This window comes from Symphalangus syndactylus, chromosome 13 (genome assembly GCF_028878055.3).
Source record: "Symphalangus syndactylus isolate Jambi chromosome 13, NHGRI_mSymSyn1-v2.1_pri, whole genome shotgun sequence".
Classification (NCBI taxonomy): domain Eukaryota; kingdom Metazoa; phylum Chordata; class Mammalia; order Primates; family Hylobatidae; genus Symphalangus; species Symphalangus syndactylus.
This window is the reverse complement of record NC_072435.2, coordinates 104,830,954-104,853,257: the sequence shown is the minus strand read 5'-3', so window position 1 is coordinate 104,853,257 and position 22,304 is coordinate 104,830,954. Positions and strand designations below refer to the sequence as shown.

Below are 22,304 nucleotides of genomic sequence, written 5' to 3'. Positions count from 1 at the left end.
AATATTTGTTACATAGCCATGGGCACCTTAGCTTTGAACAGACCATGCAGATAACAGATCAGGCAGATAACTACACTGCTTAACTATCAAACCTAAGCAACCAAGACGCAGATTAGAGCATTTTCCACTGCATAGAACTGGAAAGGAAAGCCAAAGCCACATACCTATTGCTTTTTCTTTCTTCTGCAAGATTTCCTGTATAATCGGAGGTCTGGTAAAATGGGTTTGTGTTGGGCCTCGTAGAAATCGTGCTAAGAGGGAATCTGAAGAAATCAGGACCAATATAAGGCCTGGGATCCTCTCCCTACACCGGAGCAAAGGATCATGTGTAATGAAGCTATGGACGCAGGTGAATTTCACATTCTTTCATTTAAACAAGAAAAAAAAAAAGGTGGGTATTGGCTGCCTTTAGCTCAGTGAAAGCATCACCTAGTACAGGTGTCCTCATTTGCTTGACCATAAAATCACCTGAGGCACTTGTTAAACAATAAAGATTCCTAAGCTTTGCATTTTATGGTTCTGACGTCACCCCAGGTGACCTACTACAATTGAAAAATGCCATGTATTTATATAAGGGAGAAACAGATTGATCTAACAAAGTGAAAGCAGCGTTTTTGTTAAGTTCCCTGGGTTTTGTAGCAGTAGGTGTTTTAGTGGCAATATTTTTACCAACCAGTCCTGAAGCAGTGAACTCAAAAATCTCAATTTTTTAATTAAATGACCTCCCCAAACACCGTCAACCTCCCACCCCACTCCTTTTTAGTGGGAGGGGCTGTCTTTTAGTGAAGGATTCTTGCTTTTCTTTTCCGTATTTCATGAGTCTACAGAACTCACAGACTGGATGCCTTTTATTTTAAAAACTTTACTGAATCCATCAGCTTTCAGAAGAGACAATTTCTTTCCAAACCATTCTGAAGATATAAAATTATACCTTAATGAAAAGGACTGTGACCTCAAAAGGAGGTTGTCAGGTCACCCACGTTTCCTTACAACTCCAAGAAGGATTAACAGAAATAAACCCAAATGCTTTGAATGCTTACAACTTGACTGGTGAATTAATTATATGTCATTCAGGGACATTCAAAGCAACATAAACTATGTAAACCACTTTCCTAACCGGTCAAAACACATTTTAAATACATGCTGGTCAGGGGGAGATGAAAACTGAGAAAGTTTCATGACTGTGACCTCAACTAACATCTGTAAACTACATCTTTTTCCTCCCTAGAGAATGAAAGCTAATATATTTCCTCCTGGCAAAGAAGAAAGGCGGAAGGACGTCCAGGTGCTACCAGAAAACCATTTGTGCGGACATGGACCAGTGCCAAGGGCACAGCCCACCTGAATAGAATTTGAAATCCAGGCACACCCAGTCCAGGGGAACCCTGAGTTCTTCCTGAACTTAAACACCGGGTTTTAAAATAAAAGCTTCACAGTCACAGGTGCGGGGACACTGGTCCCCTGCCTGCTGCGAAGTAGATAACTCGAGGACAGCCTCAAAACAACTCCAGACGCTTCGGGTGCCTGAGCCTCACTCGGTGGGGGCGGCGCAGACGTCCACGTGCAGTACGCGAGCTGGGGAGGTGCGGAAGCCCGCGCTCTGCCCGTGCGCCGCCGACCCACTCACTGCCGCTCGGGGCTTCGGGTTCCCCCCATGCAAAAGGGGGACCATGCTATGTCATCAAGGGCTGATGCGAAGAAGAACCCAGAAGGAGGCGTCAATAAGTAACGAAAGAATAGGGGTGGCCGTGCCTAGTATCGTCGCTGCCGTGGCAATTACTGCAACGGAGGCTCGAGAGTTAGGACGCCAGAAACGCAAACTTTCCAGGGGACCAAACTCATCCAAGCCTCCTAAGGGGCCTGTGGAGACCTCTGCCCGCGCTGGGCCCCGCCGCCGTCCGCGGTCCGCGCCACCTTTCCCGCGGCTGGCTCCAGGCGGGGAGGGGCAGCGGCGGCGCGGGCCGGGCGGCGGGGCAGGGCGGGAGCGCGGTTGCACACGCGGGCCACTGCCCCCAACGGCTGCGCTGGACTCGCGGCGCCGTACCCCGAACGCCGCAGCCTCCACCGCCGGCACCGCCGTAGTCGTCGTCGCGGCTGCTCGGGCAGCCGAGCCCCGCCGCGCTCGCTCCGGGCGGGCTCACCCTCCTCGCGGGACAGGGGGGCGCAGCGCGCAGTCCCGGGGAGCCCTCCTCGCCTCGCCGCCGCGCTCGGCTCGGGCCCCCCCCCTCGTGGCCCCAGCAGGTGGAGGCGCCCCGCGCCCCGCTCCGCAGCCCCCTCCCGCCGCGCGCCAGCCAGCGCGGGCGCAACTTTCTTAAAGGGACAGGTGGCCCGAATCCGCGTCCACCTGGGGCCGCGTCTCTGCCTCCCGGCCCGTCCTCCACTTTGGGGGAGAGAGGGGGTTGCAACAGATCTTTCCGCCCGCCCACGTCCTTTGCCCCAGGCGGGATTGCAAGTTTTAATGCACCCAGCCTCCTTTTGCAACTTAATTCCCTTGGCCGAAATCACCCTCCCACTGCTCCTCAACGCATGCTCGCGGGCATGCAGTTGTTGTCACTGTTGGCAAAGTTTGAAGAGGGGTCCCTACCCGTGCACCCTTCCGCCCCGCCCCCCTCACACACACCCCCAGAACCCCGGGGCGTGCAAGGCTCGCGGCTGCTGGGAAACGCCCGCTGCAATCCCCTTGACCCTGCCCTGTAACTGACCCTTGGAGAAAAGCCCCCCGCACGGCTACTGCGCATGCTCTGAGCTGGACAGCTCCAGAGAGGGAAATTTAAAAACGGTTCGAGCTGCGACGGCGGCCAAATTGCGGAACGCGAGGGGCGAGCGCGAGGGAGCCCCCCTCCGGAACCCCTGCCCACCCCCGGAGCGCCGGCAGCGGCGGCCCCGCGAGGATCAGCTCCAGGTACCACCTTGCAGGGTCGGCTTTGCTCCCTCCTCCCGGGCAATGCCGGGCATTGCATTTCCAGGGTAGAGACCCGGGCGCAGGGGCTGCGGGGCCGCCTCCCTCTGCTCCCTTTTCCTCCTTCCTGGGAATCCTTCGATGGCGTTGGGGGCGGAACTGAGCCTTTGGTGGGCTTTTATGTTGGTTCAGGCTTGGAGTTTGAGAAACTTAGGGAACTCAAATATTTCTATTATTTTTTTAAGGCAGTGTTTGTGTGTTGCGGGGATGTGGGTGTTTGGATTGGTTTTCCAGTAAGGGCTTGTGGCATTTCTGAAGGCATTTCAGGGCAGGAGCTTGCGGGGATTATTCCCTTTGCAAGTGGGAATTTGTTCTCCCAGAGAAATACACGTCGCATCCAGCTGCCCCTTATTTTCAAAGTGATCATAACCAAACTGAGGTTGAAAATATAAGGCTTGGAAGGAAATCGTTTTTCTGATTCCTATTTTGTGAGTCCACATTTTCCAGGTTTGACATTTGGATTCTAGAGGCTTCCCTTGCTCTTCCCCCATTAATTCGAAAGAATCGGAAATTTCATTTCATTCTCTTCATTTGCTTCTAAAACCCTGTAGAATTGCCCTGGGAAAGTGACCTGAGATGCCCAGGAATCCTCTAGAACTTTTTTCTTTAAAGAAAAAAAAAAAAGTGTTCTGTGAGTTGATTGCGCTCCATCTTTCTGAATTGCGGGAAAACTGTGGGTTTCTGCCCTGTCCATATCGTCGCTGATGGGAGCTTTGTTTTCTGCTTATCTTTTCCCAAGGAGATGATAGAAAGTGACACCTCATCCATAATGTCAGGAATTATTCGAAACTCAGGGCAAAATCACCACCCCTCTCCACAGGAATACAGGTGAGGGCTCCAACAATAACAAACTATGTATTTTTTCATTACTCAAAGTGTTTATATGCTGTTTATGGTTTCTGAAACTGCCCAAGAACTATTGTTATGTTCAATTCTGTGATTTTTGCGGCAGAGCTGGAAGGTCTTGATTTCAATGTTGGTCTTGCTAAGGGTGGCTGGGCCACAACCTGGCCCAGTGGGACCACGAAATGCCTGCTGTCTCTTGTCCCCTCCAAAAGAGGTCCCTTTCTGCATTTGATACTGTTTGGGCATCCTGGTGAATGTTAAGATGACAATAGCAGCTACTGCTTCCCCTCCAGTGGCCTTAATGGGGGCTGTGGGAAATGCTCCCCCCCCCCCCCCAAAACAAAACCTTCTGGGAGGAATTGGGTTCTGTCCTCCATGGATGTTAAGAAAGTAGTCAGATCTGCTAAGTTCTCAGCCAGGCTGTGTGACATTCAGCAAGTCCTTTGCCCTGAGCCTCACTTCCTCATCATTTAATTGATCTTATTGAATTAGATGATCTTAAGGTTTCTTCTAGGCCTCATGTGTTTGAAGAGTAAATTAGATGGAAACTGAGACAAAATAAATTATTTCTTGAAATAGGGTGAAGCAAGATACAAGTGAGAGGATGCATGGAAGACTTCAGAGCCCTTCTGTCTTTTTTGTCTTCAAACCTCATAGCCGAAAAGGCCTTTAGGAGGTCAACCGGTCTGCGCACCCCCTATTTTTTTTACAGTTGGGGAAACTGAGGCCAAGAAAGGAGAAAGGGCTTGTCTAAGGTCTCCAGGAGGGAAAAGGAGGAAAAGGAAGGACCTGGAGTCCCCTCCCGGCCTCTCTCCCCTGGAAATGAGGTCAGGGCTCCCCCGACAAAGCAGGCAACATGTCTGTAGGCTGAGGGGGCACAGTCCAGATTACGGAATGGGGACAGGACCAGGGCTGGCCTGGGAAGAGCAGGCTGTCACCTCCTATCAGTCCTGTTTACCTAGGGGTTGTCTGGCCCCCCGGGGTCACTGCAACTCACCAGCAGTGCCTGCTGGGGCAGACCGCAGCCCCCAATTAGAGGGAGGCTGCTTCCTGAGGGCTGTGGGCCTGGAGGCTGCCTTCTGAGATCCAAATGAGGACACAGATTCAAACAGATATTTGCAGAGAGCCTGCTGTGTGCAGAGCTGGGGCCAGGTACGTGGCAGTTTGCAAGCACCTACTGTGTGCCATCCCCCATCGCTCACCTCATCTCGGGAGGTTGCTCTGATGAGCCCTGTTGTATAGGTGAGGAAACTGAGGCTCAGAAAAATGAAATGGCTTCTCCCAAGGTCACACAGCCAAGAGCCTCTAGGCTTCCTTCCAGCACTCACAGGGTTTAAATAATGCCAAGTGATTTAGGGCAGTGTAAGGGTTAGCAGCTTAGGCTCTCAAGTCCATTATAATCCCAACTTCTCTGGCTGTGTGGAGCTCTCTGAGCCTCAGCTTCTTCATCTGTAGAGTGGGGATAGAAATAGTACCCACTGCATGGAGTTGTTATGACAATTTAGTAATCATTTTTGGCTCTGCCATTCACCAATTATGAGCAGATTCACCTGTGAACTTTCATAGTTTTGTACAATGGGGATAATAAAAGCTAGCTCTGGAGGGTTAAATGATATATGTATCATATTATCTATGAAGGTACCTGACACCCAGCAGGCACTGAATGTATCCAGGGTGAATCTACTTCTGCCCTCCTAGCTGCAAGCCTGGGCGAGCGCATCCTTCCTCCAGGTTGGCTTTAAGAGCTCAAAGACATTGAATCTTACTGTTGCCTAAAAGCATCCCTTAAAAGCACTGGAGATAGGGGAGTCAGAGAGTGAGAACAATTCCTAGGATTCAGACACGTGCAGGTTCAAAGCCCAGCTTTAGGCAGGGCCGGTGACTTGCTTTCGTTTCTCATCTTTAAAATGGGCATGATCATGGCTCTTCCCTCATGCAGTCACTGGGAGGATTAAGTAAATAAAGCTTGTAGAGCAAGAAACACATAATCAGTAGTTGCTGTTGCTGTTACCACTTAGTTACATTAGAGAGTCCAGCTTCCCGAAAGAGACGCGTCTATGGAGGGCTCTCACGGTGGCAAGTGGGGAGGAACTTGGAGGGTGGGAGAAACCCTGAATCCAGGTGCCCAGGTGCTGCCCAGGAGGGGCTCCCATCAGACTCAGCCCCGGAGTCTTGGGCTTGTTCATCTGGGCCACCCAGCTGACAAACTCTCTGGGGCACTAAGCAGCTGCCCTTCTCCAAAAACAGGGCAGGGCAAGCAGAGAACTTCTTGGGGGCCTGGCAATGCCTAGCCAGTCCACTGCCCAGCTAGCAGGGGTCAGGGGTTGGGGAGTGAGGAAGAGAAGCAGGCCTGTTCCCATCAGCACTGGATCCAGAGGTGCCCAGGCTCCTGGTCTGGCGCAAGCCTTTCCTATTCACGTGGATTCAAGGCTGGTTTTTGGTTTTTTTTTTTTTTACACTTGTATTTTTTGTGTGTATGCAAGTCACTCCGTCACCCAGGCCGGAGTGCAGTGGTGTGAACTCAGTACACTGCAACCTCCGCCTCCCAGACTCAAGCAATTCTCCTGCCTCAGCCTCCCTAATAGCTGGGATTACAGGCGAGAGCAACTGTGCCTGGCTAATTTTTGTATTTTTAGTAGAGACAGGGTTTTGCCATGTTGGTCAGGCTGGTCTCAAACTCCTGACCTCAAGTGATCTGTCTGCCTCGACCTCCTCCCAAAGTGCTGGGATTATAGGCGTGAGCCACCGTGCCCAGCCGTGTTTTCTTATATCAAATAGCCAGAGTATCCAGAAGGCAAAATAACATAATAACAACAATAATAATAGCAGCTGGTAGTTTCTTAACCTTTTACTGCCTGCTTCCTTGTGCCAGGCTCTTGGCATAAATCCCCATCAAATCCCATCAAATCCCCAAAACCACCCCATGAGGGTAGCACTCTTGGGCCCATTTGGTGAATGAGGAAACCAAGGCTGAGCCTGTTTAAATGGCTTAACAAGATGGCACAGCTCATCATGGGTACAGTGGAGACTTGGCCCCAAAGCGGTTGCACCCTGAGAGTATTTGTAACCACCATTTGTGACCACTGGCCCCAAGTCCCACTGGCCATGAGCACGGGTGTTGGAACAGAATAAGCTGCTCCATCACCTCACTGCAGTGTGACCCTGGACAAGTCACTGCCTCTCTCTGAGCCTCAGGTTCTTCATCAGTGAAATGGAGCCACCCAATTTGCAGGTTTGCTGGGAGGATTCTGCACCTCAAATGGGTCAAGGCATTCAGAGGGGCCTGGGAGAGAGTGCTTTCTTGTGGAGGGGGTTTTATGATTACACAGTGACTTCCCGCTTCCAACCACTCCCATTTTTCTCCCCAAATAATAGCCCAGGAGAAGTTTATGGGCTTCTCATTCGCCCTCCTACATCCCAGAGAAGGGCTCCAAGGACCACTCAGGCTGTGGGTCCAGCCTCTCGTGCAGCCGCCTGGCTCTCCATCCCCCTGGGGCCGAGTTTGGCCGTTAATTTTCAATGGCTGTGTGCAGGAGGGCGGGGGGCAGCAGCTAGAGGCGGCTGCCCTGTCCCTGGGGAGCTGTCAGGAGTCAGTGGCGGGGCTTAGACAGCAAACTGGCAGCAGCCTCTCAGCCCTGCTGCTGATGAAGGGGCAGGGGACCAGCGGTGGTCCTGACCTCTTGGGCAACGGTAAACAGGGCTCATGCGCAATGTGGGTTAGCTGGATTTCTCTCTAGCTTGGGGTGGGAGGAAAGTCCACCCTTAGAGGTGCTAAAACAGAGTTATTAAGTACCTACTGTGTGCCAGGCACCTGCAAAACATCTTAGCAAGGGCAGCATCCCATTTCATCTTTTTCTTTCTTTCTTTTTTTTTTTTTTTTTTTTTTTTTTTGAGACGGAGTCTGGCTGTATCGTCCAGGCTGGAGTGCGGTGGCGCGATCTCGGCTCACTGCAACTTCCACTTCCTGGGTTCCAGCAATTCTCCTTCCTCAGCCTCCTGAGTAGCTGGGATTACAGACACCCACCACCACACCCAGCTAATTTTTGTATTTTTAGTAGAGATGGGGTTTCACCGTGTTGTCCAGGCTGGTCTTCAACACCTGATCTTAAGTGATCCGCCTGCCTCAGCCTCCCAAAGTGCTGGGATTACAGGCGTGCCACTTTTTTATAGTAACAACCATGAGACAGGTACTGACGTTATCCCAATCTACAGATAAGGATACTGAGGCCAAGAGACATGACTTGCTCAAAGGCGCACATTTATGAAGGGGCAGAACTTATTAATCACCCGCCCCCACCTTTTAGAATTTATTCTAGAGGTCAGGTCCAACAAGCTCCTTTCACAGATTGGGAACCTGAGGCCCAGTGAGATGACGGAAGGCAGGCTTCTGGCTTCTTGGACCCTCACCTTCTCCCAGGGCCACGAGGCTCCATGGTCCTCCTTCCAGATCCTTGTGCTGGATGTTCACTTCCCAAAATCTCAGTCCCTGCTCTAAGAAGTGAGGCGACCTTGGGGGAAAGCCCTTCCTCTCTCTGGATGGTGGTTCTCTTATCTGTGGACTGCAATGCTGGGCACACGGTAGATAAAAGTTAATACGTATGTACTGGATAGATGGTTGAATGGACAAATATCACGTGAAAATAACACATCCATGGAAACACAGGGAGGCTTCATGCTCAAGGGATGATAAATTCCTCTTGAACCCACACTGCGTGTGGGGATAGTTTAACCTGTATCAGGTGGCTTCACCCATCAATTGTGATCTCCTCGGAAGGGGCTCCATTTCTCAGGGGCAGTAACCATCCCAATGTCTTCCCATTCCTTCATCCTCAGGGTGGAGAGGACAACTCCTCAGGCGACCTTATGGGCAAGGAAGAGAGGTAGCCTCTCTGTGGTCCGACTCTTTCCAGGTCTTGCAGTTTCATCCCTAAAAAACACATGTGTGCATGTACTCACACACACATGCACGTTCTAAGTCCCAAGCCAACACTTGTTCTAGAAAGGAAAGATTCTTTTATCCAAATTCCTAATCAAATCATTTCACACTACACTGACCTTTGGCCAAGTTGGGAATTTCTGAGCTTGCTAAATTGTATTTGATTTTCTTTTTCCTGTACATGGTTACAAAAGATGTGTTAGCTAAATAAACACCTCCATGAAATGCTTAATCCCTTTTTGTGTAATGGTTGGATTGGGAACAAGAACAGCTTTCAGTGATGTAACAGCTTCTTACCAACCACATCTCAAGAAGGCAGGCAAAACCTTGTTCAGGGCGGAGTTGCCGCCCAGGTAGGGCAGGACATGTCTCTCAATCTCTGGAATGGTGATCTGAGCCCCACCCTGAGGGAGGCAATATTTGTCAGGCAGACCCCTCCTAAATGACAACGCAGAGGAGAGAATGAAGTGGGAAGAGAGAAATGTGGTCTGAGCACCTACTATGTGTCTGGCTTTGTCTTAGAGGTTACCTGATCTTATCCTCACATCTGCCCCCTGTGGTGAGAATTATTATTATTCCATTTTACTTATGAGGAAACTGCGGCACAGAGAGGTCAAGTGACTTGCCCCAAATCACACAGCTACAAAGAGGTTGAGATGGGATTTGAACTAAACTCAAGATGGATATTCTTTCCTCTGTACAATTCCTGTATCAACCTAAGGAATCCCAAGGTAGGAAATAAAGAGTTAATTGTGGTCTCTGGACTTCAGCTATGTAGGCAAGGATTCCCACAGAAACCATAATCCATCCATAAATATGTGTGACCTTGTGTGGGCACCTGCCAGGCTCTATGGCAAGTTCATTACATTTCACGTTTACGGCAACAATCACAGGACAGTGATCATGGGGGTCCAGTTCACATTGGGGGGACAAATATTTGTCAAATGAAAGGCTCAGAGCTGGCTGCTATGGGTCTTGTAATGAGGTGTAAGACACATCCATCTTTGTCCTCTTGGCATTTAGTATCTAGAAGGGAGGAGTGGGTAAGAACAGATGCCTGGGTTACATTAGTGGTTGATCATGAGTGGTCTGTGCTACATGTAGATACTGACAGCGCTAACCATTTCAGGAGAAGGGAAGACTGGGAGATGCTGAACTGGTCTGGGAGGGTTTCCTGGAGGAGGTGTATTTAAGCTGGGCAGGAAATGGATGGAGATTGAAGAATGCAAGATATGTTGGGGCTGGGCTGGGCTGAGGACTCTTCCTCCCTTTCTGACTCTAGCTTTCATACTTGAGAGTATGTAATAGATGCCCACAGGGTGTCGGGTCCTATGCCAGGTGCTAAACAAAATAGAGGGCCTCCTGGTCCTTGCCATCCTATGGCAGAAAGACTGGGAACATGTATAAGTAAATATCTCATTGCAAAAGAAGTATTCTGTGGACACACACAGGAAGAGATAGGGAGGGCCTGGAGGGCCTCTTGTAGGAGAGATCATTTAGGCTGAGAAAGAGCCAGCGATAAATGAGTACATGGAACAGCATTCCAGGCAGAGGGAACAGTGTGTACAGTGATCTTAAGATGGGTGAGAATTAGAATGTTTGAGGAACTGAGAGATGGACAGATTGCTAGAGCAGAGAGAATGGAAGGAGAGAGGTGGGGAAGGAGATGGCCGAGTGCCAGGTCAAGGTGAGGAGCTTGACTCTCACTCCCTTGGTGGGTTTTAAGGACAATGACAGGTTCCGACGTCCCTTGTAAAAGGTCACTTTGGCTGCTAGGTGTTAGATCCATTCCACAAACAGTTCTCCAGTGCCTACCTGGAGCCAAACACGGCGCCTATGGTTTGCCTACCCCGAACTAAGAGGCAGGCTCTGTTCTCTCCTCTGTTCCGTACACGAGGATGCTGGGGTTCAAAGGGCATTGAGTTATTTGCCCAAGACTTCCCCATTAAGAGTGGAGCTGGACTGGAATGCAGGTTTCCCTGGTCCCTGTCTTCCTGTTCCCTGCCAGTTTCTTTCCTCCCTCCAGCAACACAACTGATTAAGGACATTGTCCATTAAAGTGGGTTGCGTTGGTCTCCCAGTCAGCGTAGGACAGAAACCATGGACTCCAGTGGTGTCTTGCCTTGCCCAGAGCCACCACAGGGTCCCCTGACAAGTGACCGTGACACCATGGGGATACCTGGCAGCTGGATTTTTTTATTTTCTATTTTTATTTTTTAGAAACAGGGTCTTGCTCTGTCGCCCAGGCTGGAGTGCAGCAGCGTAATCATAACTCACTGCAGCCTCAAACTTGTGGGCTCAAACAATCCTCCTGCCTCAGCCTCCTAAGTAGCTGGGACCACAGGCATGCATCACCATACCTGGCTAATTTTAAAAAAATTTTGTAGAGGCAAGGTGTCAGTATGTTGTCCAGGCTGGTCTTGAACTCCTGGCCTCAAGTGATCCTCCTGCGTCAGCCTCCCAAAGTGCTGGGATTACAAGCATGAGCCATCACGACTGGACACCCCCTGATTTTTTAAATAAATGATATGATGAGGGTTTGCCCTTCCTGCATTTCAACCAAACTGGTAGAGCAGCTGAGTGAAGAGGCTCCAGGCTCTGAGTGCGTCCCTGGTTCAAATCCCAGCTCCTTTGCAGATATGCTATGTGGCTGAGACATGTCACTCATCTCTCTGGGCCTCAGCCGTCCCATCTGTGAAATGAGGATGACAGGTAGCTGCCCCCACAGGCTATCAGGAGACTAGAGAGTTTTGGACCTAGGGGGTTGGCAGGAAGGTGGCATCCCATGCAGGGGTCTCTCCTGTGCATTCTGGCGTCAATTGGAAAGTTACTTCCTCGGATGCAGAGAGTTGCTTCTGCCTGTCAGAACACTGCCTGGCAAGTGAGAGTTCAAGAAACGCTGTGGAATAAAGCAGACACTTCCCGAGTGCAGGACACCCTGCTGTTGGCTGTCTTCACAGGGCCCACTTCTCCATACTCTTCAGGAGATGTTTACTATAATGGGACCACCACCACTGGGGTGAGCAGCCCAGCTGTGTGCCTTCATCCAGTCCTCACCATACCTTGTGAGATGGATGAGCATTAGCACTCCATTTTACAGATGTGCAAACTGAGGCTCAGAGAGGCAGACAGCTGCAGACAATTCTCACAGCTGCTAAGTGGCCAGACCTAGGCCTGGCTGACCCCAAAGCCTACCTGGGTGACCATTCCACTGCACTGCCACAGAGAGAGCAAAGGGGGACCCGCGTCTGGGCTGCCCAGCTGGGATGGGCTTAGGATGTGGCATTGCAGAACTCGGAGCCTTCTGAGCAAAACTCAGAAGGGCACACAGGTAACACCCGTGAAGTGCTAAGCACATAGTAGGTACTTGGGAAATGGATTACACCAATGATAGAGTGTTATTCTGACATTGATGTTGCCAGGGTGCCACCTCAATCCTTTCCCGGATCTGTCTCAGACCTTGAATGCTCCACGTGCTCCGTCCCTTCAAAAGGGGACCCAACCCTTCAGCATGCCCCCACTTCCTGGCAGAGGGGGGACTGCCTAAAAAAAAAAAGGTGGCACCCCAGATGGGGAGATTGAGGCCCAAGGAGGGAGGTGCTGAAGCAGCTACCTGGGGCTGCTGAAGCTTGGGGATTTGGCGAAGTCACCTGGCTTGACCTCACCTTTCCTATCTGTTAAAAGGGGTGATGAAGCCTCTAGGGTCTGTGGGCATGTGCATGTGTGTGTTTACATGCACGTGTGTGTTGTGTGTGCATATGTGTGTTGTGTGCGTGCACGTGTGTGTGCACACATACATGTGCGTCGCATGTGTAGTGTGCATGCGTGCGTGTGTGTGTCTGTGTGCGTATGCGTTTTGATAAGGAAAAATATGCACCTGCAAAAGGCCGAGCTTTGAAAAGCAAGAAGCATCCTTGGGGGCGGGGGAAGTTGCTGGTGAACTATTGAATTCAGGGAGAATCTGGAGCACCAGATAGGTCTTTTATGTTCTTTTTGCCCAAAAAGCTCTCTGCTCACTAATGAGGACTCCCTGTGGGTGACAGATCACCCACGTAGTTTAAGAAAGACACATTGTCAGGAGTCACCCTGGGGACCCCTGAACTAATAGTTCTGCCTGTCTTTTCAGCAGACCAGATGCCTCATCTGATCTGATGCTTAAATAAATTATTGATGAACTGTTGTCATTTTCTCTTAGGCAACTCCCTTAGGGTAGCTGCTATTATTATTCCCACTGTCTACACAGTGAAACTGAGGCCCAGGGCAGATAAGTCACAAGCCCCAGGTCACACAGCCAGGAAGAGCTCACACCTGTGGCCCTGAGGGACCCTCTACTCTGTTGCTGCTGCTTTATAGGTGGGGAAATTGAGGTCTGGAGAGGGAAAGGTGCTTGCCCAAGATGATGGAACTTTGGAAATGCACCCAGGGGGTTCACCTGCAGGTTTCTCCCACAAATGTCGGAGTCTTTGCATCAAAAGGAACCTTAGAAGGGCTGGGCGTGGTGGCTCACACCTGTAATCCCAGCACTTTGGGAGGCCTAGGTGGGCGGATCACCTAAGGTCAGGAATTTGAGAGCAGCCTGGCCAACATGGTGAAACCTTGTCTTTACTAAAAATAGCAAAAATTAGCTGGGCATAGTGGTGGGTGCCTGTAATCCCAACTACTCAGGAGGCTGAGACAGGAGAATCGCTTGAACCCAGGAGGCAGAGGTTGCAGTGAGCCGAGATGGTGCCATTGCACTCAACCTGGGCAAGAAGAGCGAAACTCCATCTCAAAAACAAAAACAAAACAAAACGAAGCCAAAAAAAAAAAAAAGAAAAAGAAAAGAAAACCCGAAACAAAAGGAACCGTAGAGGTTGCTTGGGCTCATCTTTCATCCAACAGGGGCCTGGCAGTTCATCCCCTCGGCTACTGCTTGGATAGGTCTGGGATGGGGGGCTCACAACTTTGTGAGTTGCCCTAATGCACAGCTCCTGTTTTTACAGAGCTCTTCCCTGCAACCTCCTTGCTGGTGGTAGGGATGGCGGATGGGGGACTCCTTTTATAATGAAACATACTAAAACTCAAAATTCCATGAAATCATCTCCTTAAATTTCCAGATCTAAATCAAATTTCTAGTTGTTTTAAGGCAATGTAAGAACACAGATTTTTTCCATCAAGATAGAAAAGATTGTTTCAGATCACTGCCACCTAGAACTTTCTCCACTGATGGAAACATTTCATATCTGCACTGGCCATGTGTGACCATTCAGCACTTCAAACGTGGCTGGTGGGCCAAGGAACAAAATTTGTACATTTGATATTATTTTAATGAATTTAAATGTAAATAGCTGCTTGTGGCTGCCTATTGGGGAGACGCTGAGAGGATTTTCTAGATATCATAGAGCAGCAGTCTCAGCCTTTTTGGCACCAGGGATTGGTTTTGTGAAAGAGAATTTTTCTATGGACTGGGTGAAGAAAGGGGGATGGTTTCGGGATGAAACTGTTTCACCTCATATCATCAGACATTAGATTCTCATAAGGAGGCCGGGCACCGTGGCTCATGCCTGTAATCCCAGCACTTTGGGAGGCCAAGGCGGGTGGATCACTTGAGGTCAGGAGTTCAAGGCCAGCCAGGCCAACACGGTGAAACCCCATCTCTGCTAAAAATACAAAGACTGAGCTGGGCGTGGTGACGCCTGTAATCCCAGTTACTTGGGAGTCCGAGACAGGAGAATCGCTTGAACCCAGGAGGTAGAGGTTGCAGTGAGCCAAGATCATGCCACTGCACTCCAGCCTGGGCGAAAAGAGCAAGCCCCTGTCTCAAGAAAACAAAACAAAACAAAAAGATTCTCATAAGGAGTGGACAACCTAAATCTCTTGCATGCGCAGTTCACAATAGGGTTTACGCTCCTATGAGAATCTAATGCCACTGCTGATCTGACAGGTGGTGGAGCTCAGGCACCTGCTACTCACCTCCTTCTATGCAGCCCGGTTCCTAACAGGCCACGGACCAGTACTGGTCCTCAGCCTGGAGGTCGTTGACCTCTGTAATAGAGCACGCTTCTTCAGCCAGGGAGGAAAGGACAGGGTTGTTGTGGCCAACCTGGTCTCTGGAGGTGGATGTCCTGGTTCCACCGCTCCCTGGCTGGGTGACCCTAGACAGGCCTGTTTCTCTCTGGCCTCAGTGTTCCCGTCTGGCAGATGGGAAGGCGGTGTGACAACAGTCCCTGCCCGATCAGGCTCTTGCAAGGATGATGTGAGATCCAGTGTGAAAGTGGCTTTAGCTCAGGGCTGGGCGCATACCAGGGACTTGTCCACCCCATGCCACATCCATGAGGGGACAGCTGACCCCAGGGGAGTGTGGGTGGAGCAACCAGAATGCTGGGTCTGTTTGCTCATCTGTGTTCATCTGTGGGTACTTATGAAGCAGGCTTTGTGTGCCTGGCCCTGTGCTGGGCACTGGGAGTTTGGCTCCTCCCGTGGGGGCATGAGGGTCCTTGCTTCAGCATCAGGGTCTCTGGGGGCTGCCTGCACCCAGCAGGGGACTCAACTCCTGTCCTGTCCTGGTCTCCTCCCTGCCAGACCCTTAGAGACCCTCAAGACCTGAAGGTGTAGCCCCTGCCCTCCCTGGGGCCACCAGTTGGGCTCAGAAGAAAGTTGTAGCCAACTAGAGTGCTCCCTGGGCCTCAGAGAACTCGGGAATCCAATGGGGAGACACTGAAAGGTGCAGAGAAGGAGAAGGAAAGGCATCCTTTGTGAGGGAACAGAAGGCGCGGAGACACAGAGGAAGGCACACGGAGAAGGGGGGAAGGACATTTGGCCCCAGCTGGGACCTTTAGTGCAACGGAGGCTTGTCACACACCACACCTGAGTGAGAGCACGGGGGTCACCTGAACAGGTTGGAGGGTGGGATGGGGCCACAGCTCCCCAGCACTGGGTGTGCAGGAACCACCTGAGGCTGGGGGATGCGTTAATTGCAGGTACCCAGCCTCTTCCCCAGAAAGCCTGGCTCAGTGGCTCTGGGTGACCCAGCGGCAGGGCTGGTACCATGCAGGGGACTGTGGGTGAGTGGAGTGGAGACAGGTCCATGGGAGACGGGGACCCTGGACGCCATGTCAGAGAAGGGGGAAGAGGAGAGGATGGGCACTTATCAGAGCTCTTGTGGGTGCTCTGCCTTCATCATTGTTGCCCCCATTCTACAGTTGAGGAAACTGAAGCTCAGGAAGGTTAGGAAGCAAATCAGATGCCACCAAACCTGAAGGGCAGGGCTGGGACTTCCTTCCAGGGCCCCTCAGTTACAGTGACAGACACAGAAGAAGAGAGAAAGGGAGTCAGAGATGGAGGGAGAGTGGAGGAAGCAGGTGGAAGGAGTTAGGTCTTCTTTTTCTGAGACAGAATCTTGCTCTGTCGCCCAGGCTGGAGTGCAGTGGCGTGATCTTGGCTCACTGCAACCTCCACCTCCAGGGTTCAAGCAATTCTCCCGCCTCAGTCTCCCGAGTAGCTGGGATTACAGGCACATGCCGCCGTGCCCAGCTTTTTGTATTTTTAGTAGAGACAGGGTTTCGCCATGTTGGCCAGGCTGGTCTCAAACTCCTGACCTCAGGTAATCTGCCTGGCTTGGCCTCCCAAAGTGCTGGGATTACAGGCATGAGCCACCGCGCCCGGCCAGAGTTGGGTCTTTGAAGTTGATTCTTCTCAAAGCCTCCTCTGGAGGTGACCCTAGGCAGGCAGGCAGGTGTCAGTGACATGGATGACTCAGGGTTAGCGGGGCTGAATTTTCCTCTCACCCAGAAACTGAAGTGACACACCCAGATGGGGAGCAGAACAGGCCTTGGGAGGAGAGCCCAGGGCAGTGGGGCTAGAATGTGCCTTTTTCTTTGAATTAAAAATGTGCTGTCATTTTCCAGTAGAGGAGAAACTTAGGAGGTTGATTTAGGGTCTCTCTGTGTGGCTCTCTCTGTTACACACACACCAGGGAATATTCCCAAACCCTCTAAGATGGCAGGGTGGATCACAAAGCCACTCTGCCTCCACACCAGTTTGCCAGCCTGGGGGGTATGAGGTATTGCGGCTATTACTATTATTATTATCATCACTCATGCCCATTTTACAGGTGGGAAACTGAGGCTGGGGATTAAGTGCCCTCCCCAGGGCCTATGGCTGAGAAGCCAGAATGGGTGGTTCCAGAACCAAGGAGTCTTTCCTGAGTTACAGCTGCTCTGAGCCCTGTAGTTTACACTGTCTCAAATGAGGCACCAGGAGAGGCAAGGGCACATGGGGACGCCTTTAATGAGGGAACTTCAGGCATTGATGAGGGAGAGGTGTGGAGCAGGCTTCGCATGCCACTGTGGAGAGGGGCACGTGCTGACCTTTCTGCAGGGGACAGAGGTCAGTGTGGGCAGGGGGTTGGGGGATGAGAAATTCTCATGTAGGCCCTGGTGCATCAGCCCCTGGCCCTTGCTATGCACATAGAAGACATGCCTGAATGCCAGAGAGACCGTAAGAGACAGCAGGAAGTTAGCCAGGCTTCGGAGCCAGTGGACTCCCACCACAGTGTTCCTGGTGCCCGCAGCCACTGCAGGTGTCCAGGGTGCTGGCTGGGGCCACCTGTCAGGTGCACTGAGGTGGACATTCTGACATGGGCAGTGGGCACAAGAGAGGACCAGATGACCTTTGGGATGCCTGGGGTAGTGGGGAAGCAGGGGCCTGGCCATCGACCCCAAGCATGTACAGCAAACCCCCGAGAAGGGAGTTGGGGACTGCACCTGTGCCAAAAGTCAGTCACACAGTGGCTCACCTGATCCTATGACAGCCAGGGAGTGGAGCCCCAGGGACCTGCAGTGACTTGTCCAAGATCACGCAGCTCAGGGGTTACCAGGACTTGAACCTAGATCTGTCCAGTCAAAGCCTGAGATTTGGCCGTGCCCCCTGTGGGCTGTCCTTCCCCCAGAGCATAGCTGGAAGTTCCAAGGGTGGGGCTTCAGGGTCTGAGCTGGGGCCCCAACTCTGCATTTTAACTGGCTCTCTGGGAGATGCCGGTCGCACAGCCCCAAGTGAGAGCCCGGGACCCCGGGTGGGGTATCTCCCCCAGAAGACGTCTGATCTCCGCCTGTAGTGCCACAGGAACAATCTGAGGGAGGCAGACAGACCCAGGTTTGAATTCTGACTGCCTCACTTATAAACAAAGGGATTTTGCTTTTACTGGGCTGGCCTCAGCTTCCCCATCTGTGAAGTGGGGCTGCCTACTCTCTGTCCCTGTCCTGGGGCTGTGGCAGGACCTGAGGAGGCAGAAGACAGCTCTGTCAGTTCAAAAGAGCTAGATGTGACCATCACTGTCACACCAACTCTCAGCACTGGTGGCCTGCGGTCAGCCTGTTTCAACCAGCCAAGCAGGCATTTAAAGGGCACCCACTTTGGGAGGCCGAGACAGGTGGATCACAAGGTCAGGAGTTCAACACCAGCCTGACCAACATGGTGAAACCCCATATCTACTAAAAATACAAAAATTAGCCCAGCGTGGTGACTTGTGTCTGTACTCCCAGCTACTCAGGAGACCGAGGCAGGAGAATCGCTTGAGCTCAGGAGGCGGAGGTTGCAGTGAGCTGAGATCATGCCACTACACTCTAGCCTGGGCGACAGAGCACTCTGTCTCAAAAAACAAAGGCATCCACTGTGTGCAAGGACATGGGGCAATATGGGGTTTGGAGCCAACACTCAGTGAGCCAGAAGGCAGGGTGATGGGGCAGAGACCTAGACAGTGCAGGACTCGCTGGTCCTGGCGAAGTGTAGAGAGCAGTCAGGGTGCAGAGTGGGTCCCTGTGCCTGGGGTCTGGGTGGCAAAGGCTTCCCAGAGGAGGTGCTGCTCTCAGGGTAGCAGGAACCTGCACGGGGAGTCAGGACCCCAGCCCTGGTCCTTTTCCAGACTGTGAGATGGGGAGCAAACCAATCTCTGCTTTCCAGAGGTAAAATAAGAGGTAGGGTCCAGTGATGTCTGCAGGATGTCTGGGGTGAAGAGGCCAGAAGTCAGACTTTGCAGTGAGCCTCCAGGGGTGGGCGTGGGTGCAGGGGAGGGAGCAGAAAGGGCATTATTCCTACAAGGGGAACGGCAAATGCACAGGTGTGGAGGTGAGCCCTGCCTGGGCCTGCGGGGGGGCTGCAGGAGTGGGGTGCAGGAAGGGGGAGCCAGAGGGGCTCACGAGTAGCAGGAAAGAGAAGAAACAAGAGAGCGCCATTGACTCAGCCCAACTAGATGCTCAGCCATATGCTAAGCCCTTAATACATGACTTCGTGTAATCTTCACTCTATAGGGAAACAGGCTGACAGCATTGAAGTGACCACTCAGACCTGAGTTTCTTCATCTGTAAAATGGGGCCAGTGTAAAACCCAGGGTCTGGCACACAGGCAGTGCTCATTACATGGGAGTGTTTAGTGGTAGCAGTGGCCGGGGCATGTCGATGTGACCCCCAGACCCCAAAGCTTCAGTGTACTTCCAGCCCCCTGGTGACCTGGTGAATATTAATATGAGCATTAATGTTGGTATTAATATTAATAGCAGCTAAATATTCATATTACATTTACTGTGAGCCACTGTTCCAAGTGCTTTACATGCAATTACATATTTCTTATGACATCCTATGAGATAAGAGCTATTGTTATCCCCATTATACAGATAAGAAACTGAGGCTCAGAGAGGTTAAGCCAGTGGCCCAAGGGCACACAGGCAATTGGAAACTAGGATTAGAATCCAGAGCCCAAATATTTAACCACCACGGGTACTGCCTGTTAGGTTTACCTGCTGCCAGAGATCCTGCCCCACAGTGGCACTTAGGAATCTGGTTTATTTATAGACCCTCCCCCCGACTACTCAGGGAGTTTTGGAGGGCAGCCACCTTACCAAACCTGCCAGCAGGGATCCATCTCCACTTCTCCTTGTTACCGCAGTGCCAAGCAGAGCAGCCAGGGCAGTGGGGAGTCACAAAAGGTTACTGAACAGGAGCATGGCTTGCACCACCAGGCGCCAGGAGGTTGGCTGGCCAGTGGGTGAGAAAGGGAGGGTGAGGACTGGCCAGCACCCCCAACAGCGGGTGGCATAGGAGGCCCTGCCCCTGCACCTCACCCTGTGGTCTCCCAGGGCCTGAGGGGACAGATGGTATCGCCCAGGCCCGGGGCCGTGGCTGTCACTTGGCCAGATGAGTTACGAGCAGACTGGAGGGGTGGCAGCCGGGGGGCCGCAGAAACAATTGCACTGAGCCCCTGGGACAATGGGGGCCACGTGCCACAGGGGCAACAGTCGTTTGTCACACAATGGGATGCCGGGGGACAGCAGCCGGGCCAACTGCTGCCACTGACACGGCCGGCCGCGTTTTCAAATCGTTTCCAGGCTCTGTTTCCCTATGAGGCAGCCAATCGCGGGGGCAGCCAGGCAGTCACCTGATGCCAGCTTCGTGGGCCCAGGGCCCAGCCCTGTGACAACTGAGCAGTGTGGCCATGGCAACGCTAATTGTGGCCCTAAAACACAAGAGGGGAGAGATGGGGAGGAGCAGAGAGAGAGACAGGGAGGAGGAGGGAGAGGGAGAACATGAGGCAGAGCTGGCCAAGCAGATGGAGGGAGGGAAGGGGCTGGGCCTCGCTGGAGCCTCCGAGAGGAGCAGAAAACCAGGGCAGGATGGGTCGGTGTCCCGCCTCTCTCTGCCCCTCAATCTATGAGGCTATTTTTGAAACATGGAGCTTAGAATTTAGACTGTGGGCCTCTTGGTGGTGACACAGAAAGCCGCTGGCTGCAGGGGTGGCAGATGTGGTGGGGTCTGGCGTGTGCTCCTGGGCTGGTCTGCACCATCACGACAGGGCCCACATGGTGGTGTAAGACCCGGTGCTCTTGGAGTCACGTGGCAAGCGTGACTTTGGGGCACTGGGGAGTGACGTGGCTATCCCAAATCACTGACCTGTCTGGCACCTCCATGGGTAGCTATCCTATATCCACTACAAGCGACGTTTTGCCCATGAATCTGTTGCGACTGGTGGGCGTGGGTCCTAACTGGAGCCTCCCGGGGCCACCAGGGGTCGAATTGAAGGGCTCAGGCTTCAGGAGGCACTGACTGGATCTCAGCCCCACCACCTCCTGTTCTGTGTTGCCTTGGGCAGGTGACTCTGTGCTTTGAGCCTCAGTTTTCTCATCTGTACAAGGGGAGTATGGGCCCACCCTACATCTCACAGCAGCTGTGGGGATTGTGCAGGCCAGCGCTTGTTGAATGCTGAGTCCAGGGCCTGGCAGGTAGCAGGCACTCAGCTGCCTCAGCACATGGCAGGATCATCCACGCAGACCGTCCCCAAGTTCCATGTTCCTCACAGCTACAGTACAGCAGGAAACTGCCCTGGACATGGAGTCAGGTGACTGATCCTGTCATGGCAGGTGGGACCCTGACCACAGGCCCTGAGTGCTCTGTGCTGTAGCGTCCCATAGTAGGTGAGCTCCAACTGTGCCTCAGTTTCCCCATCTGTAAAATAGGAATAATAACACCTGCCTCGTAGGGTGACTGGGAGTGTAAAAAGGCTTGACTGGTGCCTGGCACTGGTCAAGTCCTCAACAAATATTCGTGTGCATTGTTCATGTGGTAGGTGCTAAGTAGGATGCGTTAAGTGGGCTAAGGAAGGAATGATGAGGATGAAAGATCTGGCTGCCGAAAGGGATCTGGGACCAGGTTCCCGTGTCCAGTCCTGGGGACGGGCAGGTTGGAGGGCTGGCGTGGCTTGGGGAGATGAGGCACATTAAGTGGGTGCTTCCAGAGGTCAGGATGCACCCCCAGGAGCTGGCCTAAGCTCCCCCTCCCGCCCGAGTTCTCTGTTCCTCTTTGCAGGCTTCTAGCCACCACCAGCGATGACGACCTTCCCGGGGACCTGCAGTCGCTGTCGTGGCTCACGGCGGTGGACGTGCCTCGGCTGCAGCAGATGGCAAGTGGCCGCGTGGACCTGGGTGGCCCCTGCATGCCACATCCACACCCAGGTAGGCTCAGGGACAAGGTGGGCAGGGAGGAGGGTGATATAGGAGAGGGGTGATTCCCAGCCCTGCCACCCACCCACTGTGCAGCCATGACCCGGTCTCCCAGTCTCTCTGGGCCTCTCTTTCTGCATCTGTAAAATGGGACAAATGCTCCCTTCCTTAGAGAGATGTGGTTTATCATTTGCTTAACTGTGTGCCAGGCCCTGGGTGAGCTAAGGTTTCTGTGAATACAGTCCTGCTGCCACACTGGTGCATCTTGAACCTCTAGGGCAGTTGGCAAACTATAGCCCATGGGCCAAATGCAGCCTACGACCTGTTTTTGTACAGCCTTTGTGTTAGGAATGGATTTTACATTTTCCAAGGGTTGTAAAAACACAGAGACCATCTGGCTAGCAAAGCCTAAAATATTTGCCATCTGGCCCTTCACAAAAGAAGTTTGCTGCCCCCTGATCGAGAGGATTCCAAGAGATAATATGTGGAAAGTGCTGAGTATAGAGTCTGGCACACAGTAGAGGCTCAATAAATGGCAGCTAGTGGCAGTTAGCTGCAATCATAGCAAATGGATAAAATGCTTAGAGACACAGAAA

General features: G+C 52.2%; 1 protein-coding gene across 4 annotated transcripts in view; it reads left to right on the top strand.

Annotated features, from left to right (window-relative positions):
- The first annotated feature begins 2,713 nt into the window (after positions 1–2,713).
- FOXN4 (forkhead box N4) overlaps positions 2,714–22,304 on the top strand; it is a 31,215-nt gene continuing 11,624 nt past the window's right edge. For 3 of the 4 annotated variants that reach the window (XM_055236602.2, XM_055236600.2, XM_063614487.1), the window contains exons 1-3: positions 2,714–2,902; positions 3,699–3,787; positions 21,575–21,720. In XM_055236602.2, the coding sequence (XP_055092577.1) occupies positions 3,702–3,787; positions 21,575–21,720 (232 nt within the window). In that variant the 5' untranslated portion in view covers positions 2,714–2,902; positions 3,699–3,701. The remainder of the gene's footprint in view (positions 2,903–3,698; positions 3,788–21,574; positions 21,721–22,304) is intronic. The other variant, XM_055236601.2, reaches the window with a different exon arrangement.